The sequence below is a fragment of the Eublepharis macularius genome, chromosome 11, assembly GCF_028583425.1.
Source record: "Eublepharis macularius isolate TG4126 chromosome 11, MPM_Emac_v1.0, whole genome shotgun sequence".
Lineage (NCBI taxonomy): Eukaryota > Metazoa > Chordata > Lepidosauria > Squamata > Eublepharidae > Eublepharis > Eublepharis macularius.
Window position 1 is genome coordinate 21639750 of NC_072800.1, and position 20401 is coordinate 21660150.

Sequence of the window (20401 nt, forward strand, 5' to 3'; positions counted from 1 at the left end):
CCCCTACTATTGGACCACACAGTAGGTTGGATCCAGCCAGCTTTTTCACTGAATCACAACCAGTTCATCTCCTTACTACAAGGCTTTTGTTAGGTGCAACTTCCATGATTCTCAGTGTAGCTTTTTTTAGTGGCCAAAGAAGACACTTCCTTCCTTTTTCACCAGCAGAAAAGTTGTCTGGATCCAATTATCATTTTCATACTAGAATAAAACAGGCAGGTGAAACACTGTATCAGATTGTTTTCACAATTAAGCCTTCATGTCTCTACATGAAAACTGCTGTCCAAGTAAAATATATATCGTGTTTTATTCATAGCAAAGAAAAGAAAACAAGGAATAGACTAATTTCTACAGACAACTTTTTTTTCTGCTGTGTTTTCTATCATTCTAATGCAGCATTTTGCAAAACAGAATGAGATTATTCTATAGACTTAGTCTCTCACAACTATTTTGGTTCTCTAGGTGAAAAATCAACCGAAAACTCTCTGGCATCGGCTCTGTACATCTTTAGGCTATCCTCACCATTACATAAAGGTAAAGGTAGTCCCCTGTGTAAGCACTGAGTCATTACTGACCCATGGGAAGACGTTGCATCATGACATTTTCTTGGCGGACTTTTGTTACAAGGTGGTTTGCCATTGCCTTCCCCAGTCATCCACACTTTACCCCCAGGAAACCAGTATGGCCTGACAAATTCAGAAGAAATCTCCTCCAACCACCATTTTTCTCTGGTTTCCAACTGCCCTTCTTCTCCAGTTGCCATAATAGCATTGATCTAGTAATTCTCTGCAAGGAACATTGCCTGGGGTAAATCTTATACACATCCTGCTCTAATATATCTAGTATGTTTAGAGTATATAAGTTTTCAGGTACAAAAAAAAGTCAGTATTGGAGCCCAGGGAAAGGAACGCTTTATAGGCTCTCATGAATTTCAGCCTCGTTGATAATATGCGGAGAGACTTGTAGTGCCAGTCGAATGTGTGGGCTGCGCTCTCTCAGGGCCAAGCTACAAGAGACGAATTACACTTGAATGGCAAGTGAACAGGCTCGTGTGTATTCCTCCCTGTTCACTTGCACTCCACTTGCACTCCACTCAATCACGTAGTGTGAACAGGAAGGACTGCACGTGAGGGCCAAGCTACACATGACGAATGACACTTGAACGGCAAGTGGATTGAGTGGAGGGCAAGTGAACAGGGAGAAATACACTTGCTGTTCAAGTGTCATTTGTCATGTGTAGCTTGGCCCTCAGTCTGTTCACTTGCCATTCAAGTGTAATTCGTCACTTCTAGCTTGGCCCTCAGTTTCTATCCAGTTGCTGGGACTCTTTCCTTTTTCAGCCCTCTTCAGCAAAGAGGCCATTTTGCCTTGGAGGTAGGGCCATCCTAAAAGTATGTAATTGCTAAAGTGATTGATAGGAACACTGAGAAGAGTATTTCTCTTCTTTGAGAAGAGAAATAAAGGGTCCTTTTTTGAACTTCAGAGGCCAGTTACATTGAAGGTAATATTTTTTACATGTATGCAGTTCACAACAGCAGGTACCTCAGGTGAAATAAGTATCCTCTCAGTTCCGATATAATGTATTCAGCACATGAATATTGCATTTTCTTACTAGTAGCTAAGTATCCAAGTAGTTTCTGCTTTACACTTTTTAGTAGTCTTTCTTTGCCTTTCGTCTTTTGAATCTTCTGTGGGTGTGCTTCATCTTCCCTATTGTGTTTCAGCTCATTCCCTAATTTAGTAACAGCTGATAAATTTCAAAGTAGAATGGGAGCTTGAACCCAGGTCTCCACAGTAGTCAGCTATACTGTACTTCCTCTGTATTTTGCAAACTTTATACCTTTGGGATCCTTTGATCTTGGTAACCAGGAAGAAACAGTGAGTTTGGAAATCTAATTTGCAGGTTCCATTTCCTCATTTCGTGAATAGTTATAGCCTCGATTTTCCTTGTACAGTTTCTCTGCAGGCTGAATTGGCCAGGACCACCTCTGCATATTGTGTTTTTGGATGGGTAGCCACGTTAAGTCTGAAGTAGCAGAACAAAATTCATGTTCTGTAGCACCTTAAAGACCAACAAAATTTTCCAGGATACACACTTTTATGAGTCAAAGCTTGTTTTGTGAGCTATCTTATCTGACAAAATAAGATTTAACTCACAAAAGCTTATACCCTGGAAGATTTTGTTGGTCTTTAAGCTGACAATAGCCTAAAAAGTCCAGCTTTGCCTGAGTTCGATGTATTGTCGAAGGCTTTCACGGCCGGAGAACGATGGTTGTTGTGGGTTTTCCGGGCTGTATTGCCGTGGTCTTGGCATTGTAGTTCCTGACGTTTCGCCAGCAGCTGTGGCTGGCATCTTCAGAGGTGTAGCACCAAAAGACAGAGATCTCTCAGTGTCACAGAAATCTGTCTTTTGGTGCTACACCTCTGAAGATGCCAGTCACAACAACCCACAACAACCACCTTTGCCTGAGTTCTTCAGAACTTGTAAGCTAAACAGGGTCAACCATGGTTAGTACTTCAATAGGACACCACCAAGGAAAACCTGGGTTGCTATGCAGACAGCAACCAAACTTTGCTTGTCTCTAACCTGGAACACCCTTTGGATGGGATCACCATGACTCAGTTGCAACTCAACAGCATGTCCTTTTTCTTGTTAAGCCTACTGGATTTGAATGTTATTCTACATCTTGTATGTGCCAGTGTTGTTTCAATAAAACCGATCCCCGCTTGCAATAACAATCCTCTTTATGTATACTTCATATTTTTTTCTTTCTTTCATCAGAAGCGACAGGATCAGATTCTGCCCATGCTGATTTTGTGCACGTAACCGTGTTTGTAGTTGGAAATAGAGGGAGGATTTCTTTTTAGGAAGTGAAGCCCAATAAAATCCAGTGACCTATTCACAAATAACAGATGCATCCATCTTGCATAAATGAATTCTGCAAGGATATTATGCCTGTCTGGTAATTTTGTCATTTGGGCAACGGCACCTCTTATTCACCAGGCTGATAATTCTGAAGGAAAAGGTAGAATTTAAAGTAGCAATTCGAAACACATTTACCTAGAAGTCTTTTGGCATCTTCTTAAACTGCCTTCTTCACTTACCATTCAAAAAATCTAGTTAGGATTATGCTCTAAGCATAATAAGTAGCAAGACAAATTTAACTAAGTGGTAATTCAGTAATACTTTCTTGAATGGTTGTTGTGGGTTTTCCGGGCTGTATTGCCGTGGTCTTGGCATTGTAGTTCCTGACGTTTCGCCAGCAGCTGTGGCTGGCATCTTCAGAGGTGTAGCACCCAAAGACAGAGATGCCAGTCACAGCTGCTGGCGAAACGTCAGGAACTACAATGCCAAGACCACGGCAATACAGGCCGGAAAACCCACAACAGCCATCGTTCTCCGGCCGTGAAAGCCTTCGACAATACTTTCTTGAATTTTCTTAGATTTCTTCCCTGTTCTCATGGGGTTTTTTCCCTGAAAATTTCTTTGTAGCATATTTGTCATGGTTACAGTAATGCAATCAAAATAAATACAAAAAATGGATTTTTATGGTGATTACAGTTTTACGATCTGCAGTTTTAAATACAGTTTACATGCCTAATATAATCTGAGAGACTGGAAGAAGCTAACATTTTCCTAACTATTAGTTAAATACAGTGCATTTATTTAATTATTTAAATATCAGTTAAATACAGTGCATATATTAAGGCTAATGAAATACCGGAGAGTGTTCTTCTGTCATGGTTTCATATTTGAGATTCCATGTACTTAGTAGAAACAACTGTGAAACTGCTAAACTTGCTGTAACCTGCAAGATCCTCTTAGCGTAATCCCTTTGCTGTGACTCGGATTCTGCGTTCTGATTTCTTTACTGTGACTTGTAGTAATCTAGCACCAGTGTTTGAAAGTTATCTAAAAGTTGCATAACTGGGGACTTTCGCGGTATAGACATGGGGGCGGGGGGAATACAGTCTTTTAGGTCATGTGACTTTTAGATTGACCGCTCTTTGGAGATGGGGCTCTGTCTATATTTTGCTTACGAAATTCTGCAAAGCACAGTGTATACTGATGGCTCTGCAGAAATAATACATCATCCATATGTCCACCAGCCTTGCATGGCTCCACAGTCAGTTTATCCCTAGTCAATTCAAGGCTGACTGTCGGCATTTTTGAATGATGTGTCCGTCCATCCCCCCCCCCCCCGCCCCCAGCTTCTTGAACCTTTTTTTTATGGTAACAAAATATTCCCTCACAGGGAAGTCCTCTAAGTTTAACAGTGCTGTACCGAGTCAGTTCTGCAGACAACCCCTCTTGTCCAAGCAGTACAAAAATTCAAAAATATCATCTTACGTTCTGGGATATCAACATATTCCATACATAAAGAAATCAAGAGAGTCATGCCTGGATTGGCATTTGAGAGGAATGACTAGGAAAAACTGCAGTGAGCCAAGAAGGACTGGGCATCTTGAAGAAAACAGCTTTTGAACTGCTGGGTGTGTGACATGGTACTTGCTGCTACCCCACTTGAAATCTTTTAAGAAAAATGTTGCCGAGCATCAGTCCCATCAGGGGTCATTTGCCTGTTAGATTCTCTACTTCCCTTGCCCGTTAATAGTGTTTGTGGCTGAATGTTAAGTTACTTTGTCAGGCTTCAGGCAAAAGTGCCAACAAGAAACTGCAATGATTGCTCTTTGATTGATGCCTTGAGCCTCTGAGCAGCTTGATACTTGGCTTTTCATCTTCTGCTTTGAAAATGTATCTCATTATTCCAAGCTGAAAGTGCATACCTCATTTAACATTATTCCAGTAACAGTGATAATTGATCCAGATGAGTTAGCCATGTTAGTCTGTAGTAGCAAAATAGAAAAGAGTCCAGTAGCACCTTTAAGACTAACCAACTGTATTGTAGCATAAGCTTTCAAGAATCACAGTTCTCTTCGTCAGCTGCATGTTGGGTAAGAAGAAACTGGTCAGATATATAGGTGGAGTGGGGAGGGGGGAGTACAATCAGTAGCTTCTGATAATGGGATCAGTTTGCTTATGATAATGAAATCAGTTACTTCTGATAATGAGATAACCACTTATAGTCTCTATTCAATCCAAGCCTGACTGAGTCAAATTTACATATGAATTCCAGTTCAGCAGTTTCCCGTTGGATTCTGTTTTTGAAAGGTTTCTGTTGAACTACAGTGATCTTTAAGTCCTTGATGGAATGTCCTGATAGATTGAAGTGTTCTCCCACTGGTTTCCGGATGTTGCCATTTCTAATGTCAGATTTGTGTCCATTTATTCTTTTGTGCAGAGGTTGGCTGGTTTGTCCGATGTACAGAGCAGATGGACATTGTTGGCACATGAGGGCATGTATATCACATTGGAGGATGAGTGATAATTGAAAATACCCTTTGACAAACCATTTTGCACAGCTTCTCAAGTTGTTCTTGAGGCAGATGCTATTTTCACAAGAACTCCTCCACCTCCAGTTATGGTACTGAAGTTTAGTGTCAGAGTAAAAGTAAGAGGGGCTTTTGTCAGTTACAGCACTGGAAAGTCCACTCTGTCCTATGGCAGAGATGCCTGCCTGTCCCTTCTGTAGAACGTGTACCCATTCCATAGCATGCACATTCTACCCCTCCTGCTGGCAGCAACTGCTCTTTCTAACTGCTGAAAGGCTTTCTAAACAGAATCTCAGGTCTCTTCTGTTTGTGTGTACATCTTTTACACTTTCTGTCAGTCATTTTGCTATCACTGGTGGAAGGACTTGTTGATTCTCTGTAACTGCCGATCCTAGTTTCCACTGTCAAGACTTTTGAGAATGCTAGAGGAAATACTTTCCTTGTATGTGCTGTAAGGCAGCTCAAATGGGGAGGGATTGCAGGCATGAGATCATGGCTTGCCCCTCTCAAAAGCAGAGGTGTGATAGGGGGGCAGATGTGGGCTACCAGAGGGCTTCCCAGGAGAGGGTTCCAGGAGAGAATGCTCAGCCAAAGGCAGAAATTCAACAGGTAAGTCCATCGATAAATGAAGAACAAAGTTGCATATAATGTTTCAAACTAAGTGTATGCCGACATTTGACCAAGTCTTAGAAACTGACTGAGAGAATACACTTAGTTTGAAACGTTATTGGAATGCCTGCTGGAACTGGTGGACCACTCTAATTGGCCCCAATGAGGTTTTTATGAAACTTTATTCTTCATTTATCAATTGATTTACCTGTTGAATTTCTGCCTTCAGCTGAGTATTCTCTTGGAACCAACATCTGCATCAAAGGAAGGAGAAAAATATTATAAATGGACTATTATGGTCTTATGACTACTGCTTATCTTGATTCCGGCCATTCATTGAGAGTTGTATCCTAAATGTGTGTATTTATTGCTTTCTATTTATGAGTATTGATCCTAAATATTTATTAGCATTTATTTAGAATGCACCAGTCACTTTTCACTTTAACATATTTATAAATCAATATTTATAATTTTGTTTTTTGGACCTCCAGTGTGGTTTTTCCTCCAAGTTTTTGGGTATTTATGAATGAGCTGTGCCTCTCCTGCACTGAAGGTCTGGGATTTGCTGCACTTTCGGTATCTGAGTGCCTTGTTACTCAAATGTCTTTGAAACTGACTGTACTGACCCAACACTGTGTAATCTGCCTTGAGTCTCAGTGAGAAAGGCGAACTTTAAATAATATAAATATAAAAAAATTACATAAATAGATTCTCAGTCTACACTGCCTATCATCTGTACTTCCAGGAATTTCCAAATCATAGGAGACTAGACTTTTCCAGCGTTACCTGGCGATTCATACTATGCAGTTTCCCCTAGAACGTGGAGACTGGAGAGGGATACTGGCTATTTTTAGCTATATTAAAGTAGCCCAGAGACAATTAGTTATTTTTCATTTTTTAATATATAGAATAAGTGCTTTGAAGAGTTAGACCGGCCTTGGACAAATTACTTTTTATATAACAGAACTCTGTGTTTTCCTTCTTCTAATGTTAAAAATAACTGCATTCTTTTTATAGCATTCTTCATTTGCCCAATCATTAGTATAGAATGGAAGACACACAGTAATTTTTTCCTTTGTCCAACCTGTAGTCTGTATAACTTTAATTGTTCTCCATGTGGAGCTGCTTGTCTTTTGCCACTGAAAATGCAAATTTAAGCGTATGTTTGGTTTTCCAGCCAAAACTGTAACTACGAGGCATGGATAAGTGCATTTGACAGTGCCGCCAAATGAGCACAGGCCAGGTTTCTGCGGAAAATCATGGGTGTGCCACACTGTATTCCATATGCAGCCCTCTGTCTAGAAACCGGCTTAAATCTTCTGGAAATAAGTGCGTGGCTTAGGACAGTAAAATATTAGCTACACTTGCACTATAATGCAGAGACAGGGAGCCTTATACAATAAATGCTTCTAGTGTCCAACATGTCTAATTGGCTAGCCTACATGGAAAAAAAATAATTACTATAGGTGTATCCATGGACTCGTTATACCCACTCACATTTTTGGAGGCTTAGCGGGTAATTAAACATAGATTCCTGGATACTGAATACTCAAGCCAATAAATCTTGTTCCCCTCTAAGCTTTGAGATTCCCCTTAAGACAGGTGGCTTGGCTTCATATTTATCTGCCGTACAGACACAGAGCTTTTTCTATTGCAAGATTCAACGCAATGCCATCTACAATCTTATGTGGAAGATATAATAAGATCGCATTTGCAGATAGAGTTTGTTACTGTGATCACAGCAGCCAATCTTGCTCAGAAAATATTTCGAGCTTTACAAACTAAAGTCGGATAGTAACACGTCCTCCATCAAGAAGAAGGGAGAGAGTAACAAAAGTTGTGATAGTCGAGGGCAAAATCCTTGGATGAAATGAAATACTGCAGTTCAACGTTTGCTTCACCAATACAATCATGTTATCTTAAGGCTGATGTTGTGATGATGATGATGACTCCTAAATCCACGCTATTGAGCACAAGCAGTGGATTGCACATTTCCACTGTTTCTTCTCTTCAGTTAGAGGAAACGGAGGAAAGATTAAACCTGTTCGTCTTCACTGAGGTGAAGTTCTTGATGTGAGGAAGTGCTTTTTAACAAAAGACTTAATATTGGCCATTTTGTGGGATTCTCAGCGACGGAGTCTGGGAACGAAGCTGGTTTTTACTGCTTTGGTTTTTTGCAGTGTCTCATGAATTACTTTTTTCCTCTCTCTGTGCAGTTTGCCAAGGAACCAACAACAAGCTGACACAGCTTGCAAATGAAGAAGAACATTATACCAGTCTGAAGAAGATGTATGAGGGCTGTGAGATCGTGCTTGGCAATCTAGAGATCACCTATATGCATAATTTTCATAACCTCACTTTCTTGAAGGTTGGTAGAATTAAATCATATAGTTGTACTTCAGATCAAGATGAGAATGGGAATGCTCACTATTGTGTCTGGAAACAATGCCACACCATGACCAGAAAATAGTTTGCTGGTGGACCATTTTGTCTAGCGAGAAGGGGCTTGTGGAAGGCCAAAGCCTCATGTACCACCCCCCCCCCCAGCCAAGTTTGAATGTCAGATATTGGTTGTCTGCACACCTTTTTGTCAAAAGGATAACAGTTGAAGACTTGGGTGCTGCAGAGGTAGCTTGGGGACTCCTTTGGTAGCAAAGAACTAAATATGTCCTCACTTTTACCCCTGCTTGCTTACCAAGAACAGTTTGCAGCTAGTGTACTTTATCTTGTAAAGTACCTTGTACCTTTATCTTGTAAAGTACCTTGTACTTTATCTTGTAAAAGTCCCCAATCCAAAAATTGGGTGTGTATGCAATTTCCACCCTTTCAGGTGGGTCATAGAATCATTTAATCAGGGTTGTTGGGGGCAGAAATAGCGTGGGGGGTTTTCCAAGTACTGAAGATGGGTAGGGAGAAGCAAGTCTGAAGTGGTGTGTGTTTGTGTGTATGTGTGTGTTAGCTATATATGCAACTAGAGAGAGGTATTGGCTAAGTTTTTCCCCCCAGGATTCAGAGCATGAGAGTTAGTGAGAGTTAGCAAGAGAATGGTTCTTTACAGCAAAGGATTTTGCGTCATCTGCAGACAATGGCACCATCCATAGTTGATACCAGGAATCTGGATTCCGCTCTGCATTCATCCATCGACTTAAATGGAATGTTTAGCTGGATTCGCTGCTTGTCAGTTTTATCTATTGCTCTGGAATGTTGAGAGGATGATTGACTAACAAATAATTAGTACATTTTGTGAGAATGTTAGAGCAACCATGCATCGTATTGCACTATCTAAACGACTTAATCTGTTGTGGGTTTCTGCTGACTTGGCAGAGGGGCTTGTGGAGAAAGGACTTGTGTGTTCAGGCTCAAGGCTGTTAAAATGAGGAAGAACTTAAAGAAGTAGGATTGTTTTATACACGCACATACATACACATCAAGTACATAATACAAATATGATGCAAAATTCAGAATATAGGCTTGGTTCTCAAGAGCTTGAGAACTTCTGCTCATGGACCGTGATTCTCATGCTTTCCCCCTTCCAAAGGGCCTCCCCAAATCATGTTCTTGGGAGTCCCTTGCCCCCCAGAAATGGGATTTCAGGTGGCATTTTGGTCTGCCTCAGAATGGGGAAGGCAGAAGAATCGTGCTCTGTAACTGGGAGTCCTTGCAGCTGCAGAACCACTGACTGGGATCCAAGGCATATTGTTTTAAATATAATATAATTGGTATCATCATACCATAAACAATATTGTACCATTTTTCTGTAGCCCAGTATTAAAAAAAAGATATACAAAGGCGGATTTTTTTAATATACTTTGTCTTGCCCACACAAAATCATATTGTATAGATTCACAGAATTTATATACACACACATATGTATATGTATATGTATATGTATATGTATATGTATATGTATATGTATATGTATATGTATATGTATATGTATATGTATATGTATATGTATATGTATATGTATACGTATACGTAGGGCTTTTTTAAGCAGGAAATGGTCACATGGCCAGTGGCCCCGCCCCCTGATCTCCAGACAGAGGGGAGTTTAGATTGCCGTCCATGGCGCGGAGAGCAATCTAAACTCCCCTCGAGATCAGGGGGGCCACCGGCCATGTGACCATTTTCACCAAGGGCGATTTAAACTTTTAAAACCTCCCCCCTTGTTCCAGCTGACCCAAAGTGACATCATTGTGCGGTCCTGAGTTCCATCACTGAGTTCCACCACCTCATTTCCCAGAAAAAAAGCCCTGTGTATATGTATATATGTATCCAACTTTTTGAACTCCACCTAATAAACCAATAAGAATTTAGATTCCTCCCACCCCCACCAGCTTTATTGTGCAGTCCTACAAAGAGTTGATGTCAGTGGGCTTATAGGGATATAATTCTTCTTAGGATGCCACTGTATTATACCTACCTATTTCACAGCTCACTTAGTGGGGGGGGGGTGTCAAGAAGACCCAACCAAATTATAGCAACCCCAGAAAGGGTCTTTCAAGGCAAGTGAGGAGCTAAGATGATTTTCAAGTTTCCTTTTTCACTATGCAGCCACAGAGATATCTTAAAGAAATATTAATATCCTCTTGTCCATAAAATATGATAAATTATCTTGTTTTATCCACTTAATCCTAAAGATGAAATTGTGAAACAAAGTAATATTTATGAATATTTTGAAGAGCTACTCCCTTCATTTATTGTTCATCAATACTTTAAAAAGAATTCTAAACCGAAAGAATTTCTCTATTATTCTCTGCCATTTTCAGTGCAGGTAAATCATTACAGAGCAAATTTATTTTATTTTATTTTATTTTTTATTTTATTTTATTATATTTATATTCCACTCTTCCTGCAGAGCAGGCCCAGAGCAGATTACATTGCAATATAAAACAGGTAGCACATAAAATGAGGATCAATTTATAAAAAATCCAGTGGTACTCAGATTGTCCTTCCCACACTAAAACCCGTGGGCTGGGTGGAGAACTTACAGATGTTATACAAAATGGGAGGCAGTATCCCCCCCGGCAGGAGGCCAGTTGAAAAGGGGGGTCCTCCCACCTCAACCACCATACACTTGGTGGAACATCTCCGTCTTACAGGCGGGTGAAAGGATGGTAAATCTTGCTGGGGCCATGTTTCCACAGACAGAGAGTTCCACCACGTTGGTGCCAGGGCTGACCTTGGTTGAGGCGAGACAGACCTACCTGGGGCCAGGAACCATCAAAAGATGTTGATTCTAATATTGTAAGAATTTTTTTTAAAAAGTTTAGGAATGCTACTTTGGATGCAAGGTCAATAAACAGGTAAGTGCTTTGTCTCATCCCTGAAAAATATTATCTCCCCCCCACAAATAAAATGATAGAATATATCCAGCACATATGAAATAGTGTACCAGGATATTGCAGCCTCACAACAGTTCACAGAGAGCAGTTTGGATGCCTCGTTACTTCTGATACAGAAAATTATTTAAACATAAATAAATATTGTTAGTCAACCTAGAGCGACCATAGCAAACCTCATAAGAAGAGCATGTTTTAAAGATTTTCTAATACAAGCTGAAAGAAAAATGGTTGACTGGTGTTCTTCTCCTTTACCAGAGCATACAAGAGGTGGGTGGCTACGTGATTATAGCAATGAACACAGTGAAAAATATTCCTCTGGAGAATCTCCGGATAATCCGAGGAAACACGTTACATGATGATGCTGCACTGACGGTTTTACTAAATCATAACTTCAGGAAAGGATTGGAAGAGCTGCCAATGAGAAATTTAACAGGTAAGACTGGAAGATTTTGCAATTTTTTTTATTATACATTTTTAGTTTGAAAAGACAAAGTAATAATATCAGGGATACAGAGAAGAAAAGAAGCAATTATATGACAGTTTTATGGATCAGTAGAATAATATATAATGAAATATATAAAACAGAAAATACCCAACATCCCCTTCGTTAAATTTATTTTTAAAACACTGGCCATTTTCACACTGTCTATAAATCGCGCGAGGAAGCCGGCAGCCTTCCATGAGTCTCGCGTGATTTATAGACAGTGTGAAAAAGGCCACTGTCTAAATACGGTAATGCTTGCTTGTGTTGGAATACATTTATATTCAACATTCGCATTCAGCATTTGTATTCAACATTTTGGGTTTCAGATTTCATAACTGAAATCTGTGGATTTTGCACCCACATTATTAATTTCAACATTACTGCATATTCAATACATACTTTTGCCACTCCTACTTAACCACTATAACTTCTAACAAATAGATTATATATATTTATAAATATATAAATAGATAATACATCAAAATACAAAAGGAAAGTCTGTTATATATCTCTTAATAAAAACATTATAATAGATCCGAATGTTATTGGTACTGGGACCTACAGCAGAATGTGTTCCTCTGTAGTCATTCCTCTTGAAAGTCTGGAATTAACCCTGTGTTTAGTGATCAACTTTCCATTTTATGTAGAAGTCAACAGATCTGGACCAATTTTCAGATGTTTGTATCGTTAAAAGATAATATCCATTCTTATAAATCTAATAATAGGGATCTCATTCCTGGTGGGGCAGGGGTTCCCCCACTCCCAGCCTCCGCCCCCCCCACCTCTCACATGGCCAGTGTGGGGAAAGACATGGAAATGGGGCAAGAACCCTTTGGAGCATGCTCCTGCACACTACAGAGCACTTCCACGTCACACCGATAATGACGTTATTTCTGGCATGAAAGTGCAGGGTCACACCAGGGGCCAATTGGTAAAAATTGGCCCTGAACACTAGAGATAAGTATCCAGATAGGGCCCTCACTCACCCGCTTTCATGCCCTGGGGACCTGGCAACCCTATTATCAATTGTTAGCAGATCAATGTCTATTTAGAATCAATCAATCCAATCAATTTATTTTGATACAAAATCAGCTCTGGAGAGTAAAATAAGAATAGAATAAAACACAATAAAATAAGAATAACTTTTTGCTAAATAGCAAACCACCTCATTTCTTGATGTTTTAACTTCTTTTGGTAGAAATTCTACGAGGAGGAGTAAAATTCAACAGTAATCCTTATCTGTGCAACATGGATAACGTTCTGTGGGATGACATTGTACCTAGAGGAGCTCTTATGAAGTTTGATCCTGAATGGAGAACAGAAGGCAGGGGTCCTGTATTGACAAGAACAGACAATAAAATTTGTAAGTATGCATTCAATAAACGTATTCATGTCATTGTGCGAGCCTATAGAAATATTTGGTTGGATCTCGTGATCCATCAGTAAAAGGAACTAATGGTTGTGGGAGGTGAAATTGTTCCCTCCTGCCTCTTCTGTGAATAGATCTTATCTAATAGAAGAGGAAGAAGGGAATGATTTTTTTTCCCTTCCTACCTCCCCATTGCAATTTCCTAACTCTCATGGGTATTACTCCATGCAGGTCCCATGACCATGGGAATAAGCTTTCCTGGGGTCAGAAAGGACTGCTTGGGCCAAAGCCAAGAAGATCCATGGTCCTTGTGCAGTCCTTGCAGTGGATCCAACCCAGCATTCGCTCACTGGAATCCAAATCCAATGCATGCATGATGTATATTCTCTGGAGTAGTTTCTCTTGCTATAACAGCAAGATTCTTGGCTCTTGGTTTAAATACAATTTGTACCTAACTGCCACTTGTTTGTACAAAAGTCCTGCCCCCCTTTTTGCTGAGTTTCTATTTTTGCATCTCATGCAACACTTGTCTCAGTGAGAAAGACGGACTATAAATATAAAAAGGACCCTTTCACATACATCCAAGGTGTTCATCAAAAAAATGAATGTTGTTGTTGGATTTTGTATTTATGATATTTAATATTTCACCCTCTTAAATTATGTACATTGTATCTCGCTTTTCTCCTCAATGGAGACGAAAAGCAGCTTACCGTGATGATGAAAAAGAAAATGCAAATAAAGAAGAGAAAGAGGGGAGGATTTGAGTACAAATGTCTTCTTCTCTCTCCTGATTGATCTTCCTGCCAACTGGCAGCTTTGAACCATGGGCCGAAGGACAAGAGACCTTTGGCTCAAGCCTCTGGGTATGCCCATGACTTAAATACCTGTGGAGAAGGTGTTATAAGCAGGCTCTTCTCCATTTCTTCCTCTGTAAATATTATTATTATATATTGTTAAAATGTTATTCCTTTTTGGACCCAGTTTACCATAATATACAATCCAAGCACTTACTTAAATGGAAAACCAGGTGCATAAACCCCATCCTTATCGCACATAAATTCAACCAGACCCAAACTCCTGTTGAAACAGAATAGTATTAACTAGTTTCTCAATTAAAATAATGAGGAGGAAGTGTATATCTGCAAACACGTACCTTGTAGGGCAACCCACCAGAACTGTGTGCCCTTTGCTGTGCATACTCTTGATGGCAAAGTTATGAATATGGTAATTAGCCCTCCTGTCCAGCAGGGGGACCTACAACAAAGACTTCGTCCGACATCTCTAGGGAGTCACATGTACAGCTCCAGATTATCAGAGAGCCAAGGGAGAAGCAATAATATTATCCCCGGATTCTGTAGCCGTGTCAGTGCATTCTAAGAGCGGAACTACAAGTGACAAAAGGCACAGGATGGACACTTGTCAGCTTCCCTCAAGTTTTGATGGGAAATGTAGGCATCCTGGTCTTGCAGCCTGGCTCTCCGACTGCTGTCCACTGGACTTTTCAACTGTCACTTGTCCAACATTCCGCCAAGCTGCCTACATTTCCCATCAAAACTTGAGGGAAGCTGACAAGTGTCCAACCTGTGCCTTTTGTCACTTGTAGTTCTGCTCTGTATCACTGAAAATAGCCTTGCTGCTCTTTGAATAATCCAAGCACTATTAAAACAGACTGAAATATGAAAATATCCTGTTACATGTGGAAATTATGGCTGAAATGAGATTAATGATGAAGCTTAATTATTTAAGTAAACTCACTTTCATGAGACATTTTTCTAGTTCATTGGAGGGGGTGGGCAAATGTTGAAGTAGCTTTACATATCCCTTGCTTTCTTCACCCTCAATTGGTCTCCATGTTTAGTTCTGTTCTGAAAAACAGAACACTGCTTTTGGCAAGGTTTGGCAAAATTTGAGTTGAAGAAGATGCAAATTAGCCTGTGGAAAAAATAAAAGTGTTGGAAGTGTTTGTGGCTCTCTAATGCTCTTTTGGATTGATGCTCAAAACATTCTTTTACCAATTTCTTGCAGTTAGTGGCAGGCATGCATAACAAATCGTCCACCCAGTTTTGATTCTGTCTATATTATCCTTGGGCAAGCTGGTTGAAAAGCAGCTGGCATTTCAAAAACATTCTACATTTTACGTACAAAATCGACACATGAAAATGGCTTTATGTTTTGATTTCTCTTTCTGTTGTTCCCCACTTTAAGGGCCAAATTAGACATGACATGAAAGATCTGTGATTAGTATTTCCCATGTTTTTTTAAAAAGCCAATAATCCTTTTTCACTGCTTTGATGGTTGGGGAAGGGTCCTTGGAAGATTTATAGCCACCACTCCTCCAAAGAGTTCACAATGGTGCACTCATCCCCATGTGTATTGAGAACAAATTCCTTTAAAAAACTTTACTGTTCTCCACAGCCTTTCTCAGCTTTTTCCCCTTCCTTGGTGGCAAAGATTTGTCTATTAAAACTACAACACATGATGTATGCCAATGATGCTCTATAAATAATAACACTAATATAAGGACATAAAAAGAGCCCTGCTGGATCAGACCAGTAGTCCATCTAGTCTAGCATCCTGTCTCATATAGTAGCCAACCAGTTACTATACCGAGGGGCCACAACAGGACGGTAGGTGGTCGTGTTTCATTTATTCCTGAAACATACTTTTGTTGGGGGAAAAGATACTCCTGGTCCTGAACATGCATTTATTATAATAATAGTAACAAGAACAACAACATTCAATTTATATACCGGCCTTCAGGACAACGCCCACTCAGAGCAGTTTACAAACTATGTTGTTATTATCCTCACAACAAAAATCACCCTGTGAGGTGGGTGGGGCTGAGAGTGCTCCGAGAAGCTGTGACTGACCCAGGTTCACCCAGCTGGCTTCAAGTGGAGGAGTGGGGAATCAAACCCGGTTCTCCAGATTAGAGTCCCAGCACTCCGTCTTAACCACTACATCACACTTGGGTAGTGAAATGGTTTTAAATCACGTCTACTTGCCAGAATTGAGAAGTATATTTTTTAACGTGTATTTTTACTGCCCTCACTTGCTTTAAAAAAAACTTTACTGTTCTCCACAGCCTTGCCCCAGATTTTCTCAGCCTTTCTCCTGTACCTTTAAACAGCAGTCTGCCATGCAGAAATGAAACAAGTAAAGTTTTCCCCATTATTACATACCAGAAAAGCTCTGAAGGACTTAAGTTATATATATACATAAAAATAAGAAGATACAAGAAACTGCTTTGCATTGTCCTGACTAATTATCCATCAAGCCTAGTTAGGCTTGCCAGTCCCCTGGTGGAAGCAGAGAATGCCCTCCCCCCCCCCACCTCTCACTGGCCTGTGGGGGGAAAGGTGTGGGAACACAATGGTAGGGGTGAAGTGCACTCCCACGCTCCCTGGAGCACCCACACACACCACATGTTGCACCAGGAATGATGTCATTCCTGGCATGACATGGAGTGCTCCAGTGTGCATGTGCATGAGGTAAGTACCCCCCCCCGTGTGACTCCCCCCCACCCTCCCATCCCCTGGTTTGGTCCTCCGAGAGGCCTGGCAACCGTAAGCCTAGTGCTACCTACTTTGGATTGGCAGTGACTTGGATTTAGCCATTGGTTATGTCTTCAGGACTTTCCCTGCAGCTCAAGTATTTGAGACCTACAATTCAAGACTGGAAGGAACTGTTTCCTAATTCTGTCTGGTCGATTCTCCCTCCTGCCACTTCGAAAACAGTCATAAAACAATTTGTTTTAGAGACCTTTTATAAATGATTTTTTTCTACACTCACAGGCCCCCCGTGTCATTCCAGTTGTTCAGGAGTCTGTTGGGGTCCTGGTCCAGAAAACTGCCAAAAATGTAAGTATATATACTGCTTTGCCTGTGTTAAAATATGTCCATTGGGGAATTTAATAAGAGATTCAAGACATGGCAAGACAGCAGAAGATTAAATTTAGCGTCCTGCTTGGTTCTTTTCTTCCTTATTGACCATACATGGTTCATTAGATATGATGGGTTTTAAGTCTTCGCTGCATTAAGTTCCACTTGGAGCAGGCCCATAGATCCAGCTTTGACATAATTAGTGGGACTGGAGTAGGGTTGTCAGCCAGTGGCTGGCACTAGATGGGAGATTGGGGGGGCGGGGACACACAAGGGGGTGCTGTTGCATCAATGGTGCAATGTCATTTTCAGGGCAAACCCAGAAGTTACATAAAGCTGCTCTAGGATTCAGCGGAAGATATACTTTCCACTGAATCCTAGAGTGAGATGTCGTCACTTCCAGATTTGCCCTGGAAATAACATCACGGTGTTAACAAGATTTTTGCAAAAAAAAATTGCGAAGGTTTTGCAGCTAACCTTAACATATCTCAGCTGCAGTCAGAAATAACTAGGATCCACATTTAACCTGTATTGGCTACAAACTGCAGTTTCAAATTCACAGCCTTGTCAGAGGTTCAGTTAAAATAGATCCAACACTGCTTCTGCTTTCTTCCAAATTAGTTGCACTTTAGCATAGTCCCCCTATATTCTCTTTTGTCTCTGTAGTTTAAGAGACTCTTCTTTAACAGAATTTCTGATTATCCAGATATTTTGCCTGGCCTTCAAAGTGTCCTGAGAATCGAGATGACGTTACATATGTATTTGACCACCACTACTACCCTGCCAACTTCTTACTAAGAATATGTAATAGATTGGAGGCAGTACTAATGAACAAGTAAAGTTGCCTTAAAAAAAAACAGAGTAAAGTCCACTGATCCTTAATATTTTACTCCTCTCCCCAAAAATTGTGATTCAATGCAGGGCTTTTTTTCAGGGGGGATGCGGTGGAACGGAGTTCTGGAACCTCTCGAAAATGGTCACATGACTGGTGGCCCTGCCCCCTGATCTCCAGACAGAGGGGAGGTAGATTGCCCTCTGCGCTGTGGCGGGCGGGGAGGGCAATCTAAACTCCCCTGTGTCTGGAGATCAGGGGGCGGGGCCACCAGCTATGTGACCATTTTCTCTGAGGGCAACCCACTGAGTTTCACCGCCTCTTTTCCCAGAAAAAAAGCCCTGATTCAATGTATCTCTCACAATCACTTTATATTCAGTCATTTTATATAGCCAATCAACTACCTTTCCCACATTACCTCTCCTTCCTTTGTTTTTAAAACAAAATTCTTCACTGCACTGAATAGAACTGAAGCCATTTTCACAGTATCCTCAAAGATTATAGTTGTAACAATGAATCATCAGTATAAGTTTGGTTTTGTTTAAAAACAAAAAGCCCATACCTATTCAGTGAACTTTTGGACAAACATATTTCTTCTTGGTTGTTGTGTTTTCTGTATGTTAGAAAATCAAATGTATACATACACGCATGACATTGCTACAGTCTTGCATTTCATTCTTGGAATATCTGTTTTCCAGTAACTCGGACAATCTGTGCGCCTCAGTGCTCAGGCCTGTGCAAGGGAAGGGAACCCAGTGACTGTTGCCATCCCCAATGTGCGGCAGGATGCACGGGTCCCAGAGACAGCGACTGCTTGGTAAGGCTGCAGCAATCTACCCAAAGATTCTATTTGTATGGTTCGGTTTGTATGTCCATTCCAAAAAGCAAATAGTCCAACCAGATTCTCTGCTACTGAAGCAGGAAGGAGGGGTGGTCTTTGATCACCAAAGAAGATTGTGCTGAGAATCACGGAGTTTTCATTTCCATTCATTTCATTTCCAATGTGTTACATTACACAGTTAATGCTGGTGTGGTCTTTCCTGCCTAATTTTACTGCAGCTTTATCTTCCGCCTTGCCCAGTTCATCAAGACTTAGTGTCTTTTAGCTAACAATCTGGTAGCTTTAATTGTTCCTTTGGAAAGCAGACTGAAAGCAGGTTAGTTCCCAAATATTCCTTGTGACAAGTGCGAAATTTTCCATAGTAAAGAGATATAGTATGTGGAGATACTACAAAATAAAAGAATATTTGTCCTCATAGCATCTTGAGGTGAAATCACATATTGGAATCATTACTCTGCTTTCTCTCTATCGATATAGTTATAAATTGTCTGTCTGTCTAGCTATCTGATCACATTTTGTTCATAAATCCCAGGTAGTGTGCTGCATGCCTCCTTTCCTACATCCAAGCAAATCCCCAAGTGTTATCCCAAGCGTTTTTTTCCCCTTCCGAGCTACTAGGAAAGCCTCTCTGTGTTTGCAGTCTTGTTATTACGTGTGCATGTGCCATCAAGTTGCAACCAACTTATGGTGACCCCAGCAAGGGGCTTTCGGGCAAGTGAGAAGCAGAGGTGGTTTGCCATGGCCTTCCTCTGCAGAGTCTTCCTTAATGGTTTCCCCGTTCAAGTACTAGCCTTGCTTAGCTACTGAGATCTGACAAGATCAGGCTATACCTGATCCACCTTCTCTCCCCAATCTTGCTATTGTTCTCTTGCAATAAATGAGAGGGCAACCAAGTGAAGGAGCCCAAACCTCCTCTTCGTCCTTCTCTTTGCTCCTGGCTAAGGATAGTCAGTCTCCCTCCCTGTCTAGCTGCTTCTCTGGACTCTTGAATTTTTTTAACTCTAAAACAAAATAAATCTTAGCTCTCTCCCTTCTCCGTTGCCATGTAAATGCCTTTTAAATCCCCATAGGAGAGGGTGAAATCCATGAAACATGTTCCTGCTCAGCAAGTCATCACTGGGGTGGCAAGGGGAAGAAGAAAGGAATAAGGGAGTATGCCAGCAAAGCAACTAACCAAAGTAGCTGAATGCTGCAGAAGCTGCTAAATTTTCTATTGCTCTGTATGTCTATCAGTAGGATTTACTTCAGAGCATATTTGCTTAGGATTGCACCAGGAGAAGAGTGATGCTACTGAAAAACTGGGATTTAATGCATTCAGATATCATGATAACCCCCAATTATTATAAACCATGGGCAACACAGTAATCGTAAATCTATATGAGCCTAGGAGAGCATAACTCTGTTTAGGATTGCATTGTTCAAATCCCATTTCTAGAGCATACCAACAACAATACACAGTTTGGACAGCCTGTATTGCGACCTTCATGCTTAACCAGAGTTTAGTCAAACTGTGGTTTAGAAATTATGATTTATCATAATGTTTGTATATATCCATTGTCTCCCTACCAAGTCATATAATCTAGAAATCCCCTTACTTTCGTTCTGAAATGCAACGTCTGAGCCTCTTCTTGTTGCTGTCCAACTGG

The 20401-nt window shown here is 40.7% G+C and overlaps 1 protein-coding gene across 3 annotated transcripts in view; it reads left to right on the forward strand.

Moving 5' to 3' along the window:
• Positions 1-20401, forward strand: part of EGFR (epidermal growth factor receptor) — a 197500-nt gene that overhangs the window by 114385 nt on the left and 62714 nt on the right. For all 3 annotated transcript variants that reach the window (XR_008597872.1, XM_054992123.1, XM_054992125.1), the window contains exons 2-6: positions 8220-8371; positions 11604-11781; positions 13031-13195; positions 16996-17061; positions 18613-18731. Coding sequence is in view for 2 of the 3 variants with exons in the window: in XM_054992123.1 (XP_054848098.1) it covers positions 8220-8371; positions 11604-11781; positions 13031-13195; positions 16996-17061; positions 18613-18731 (680 nt within the window). In the remaining variant the exon portion in view is untranslated. The remainder of the gene's footprint in view (positions 1-8219; positions 8372-11603; positions 11782-13030; positions 13196-16995; positions 17062-18612; positions 18732-20401) is intronic.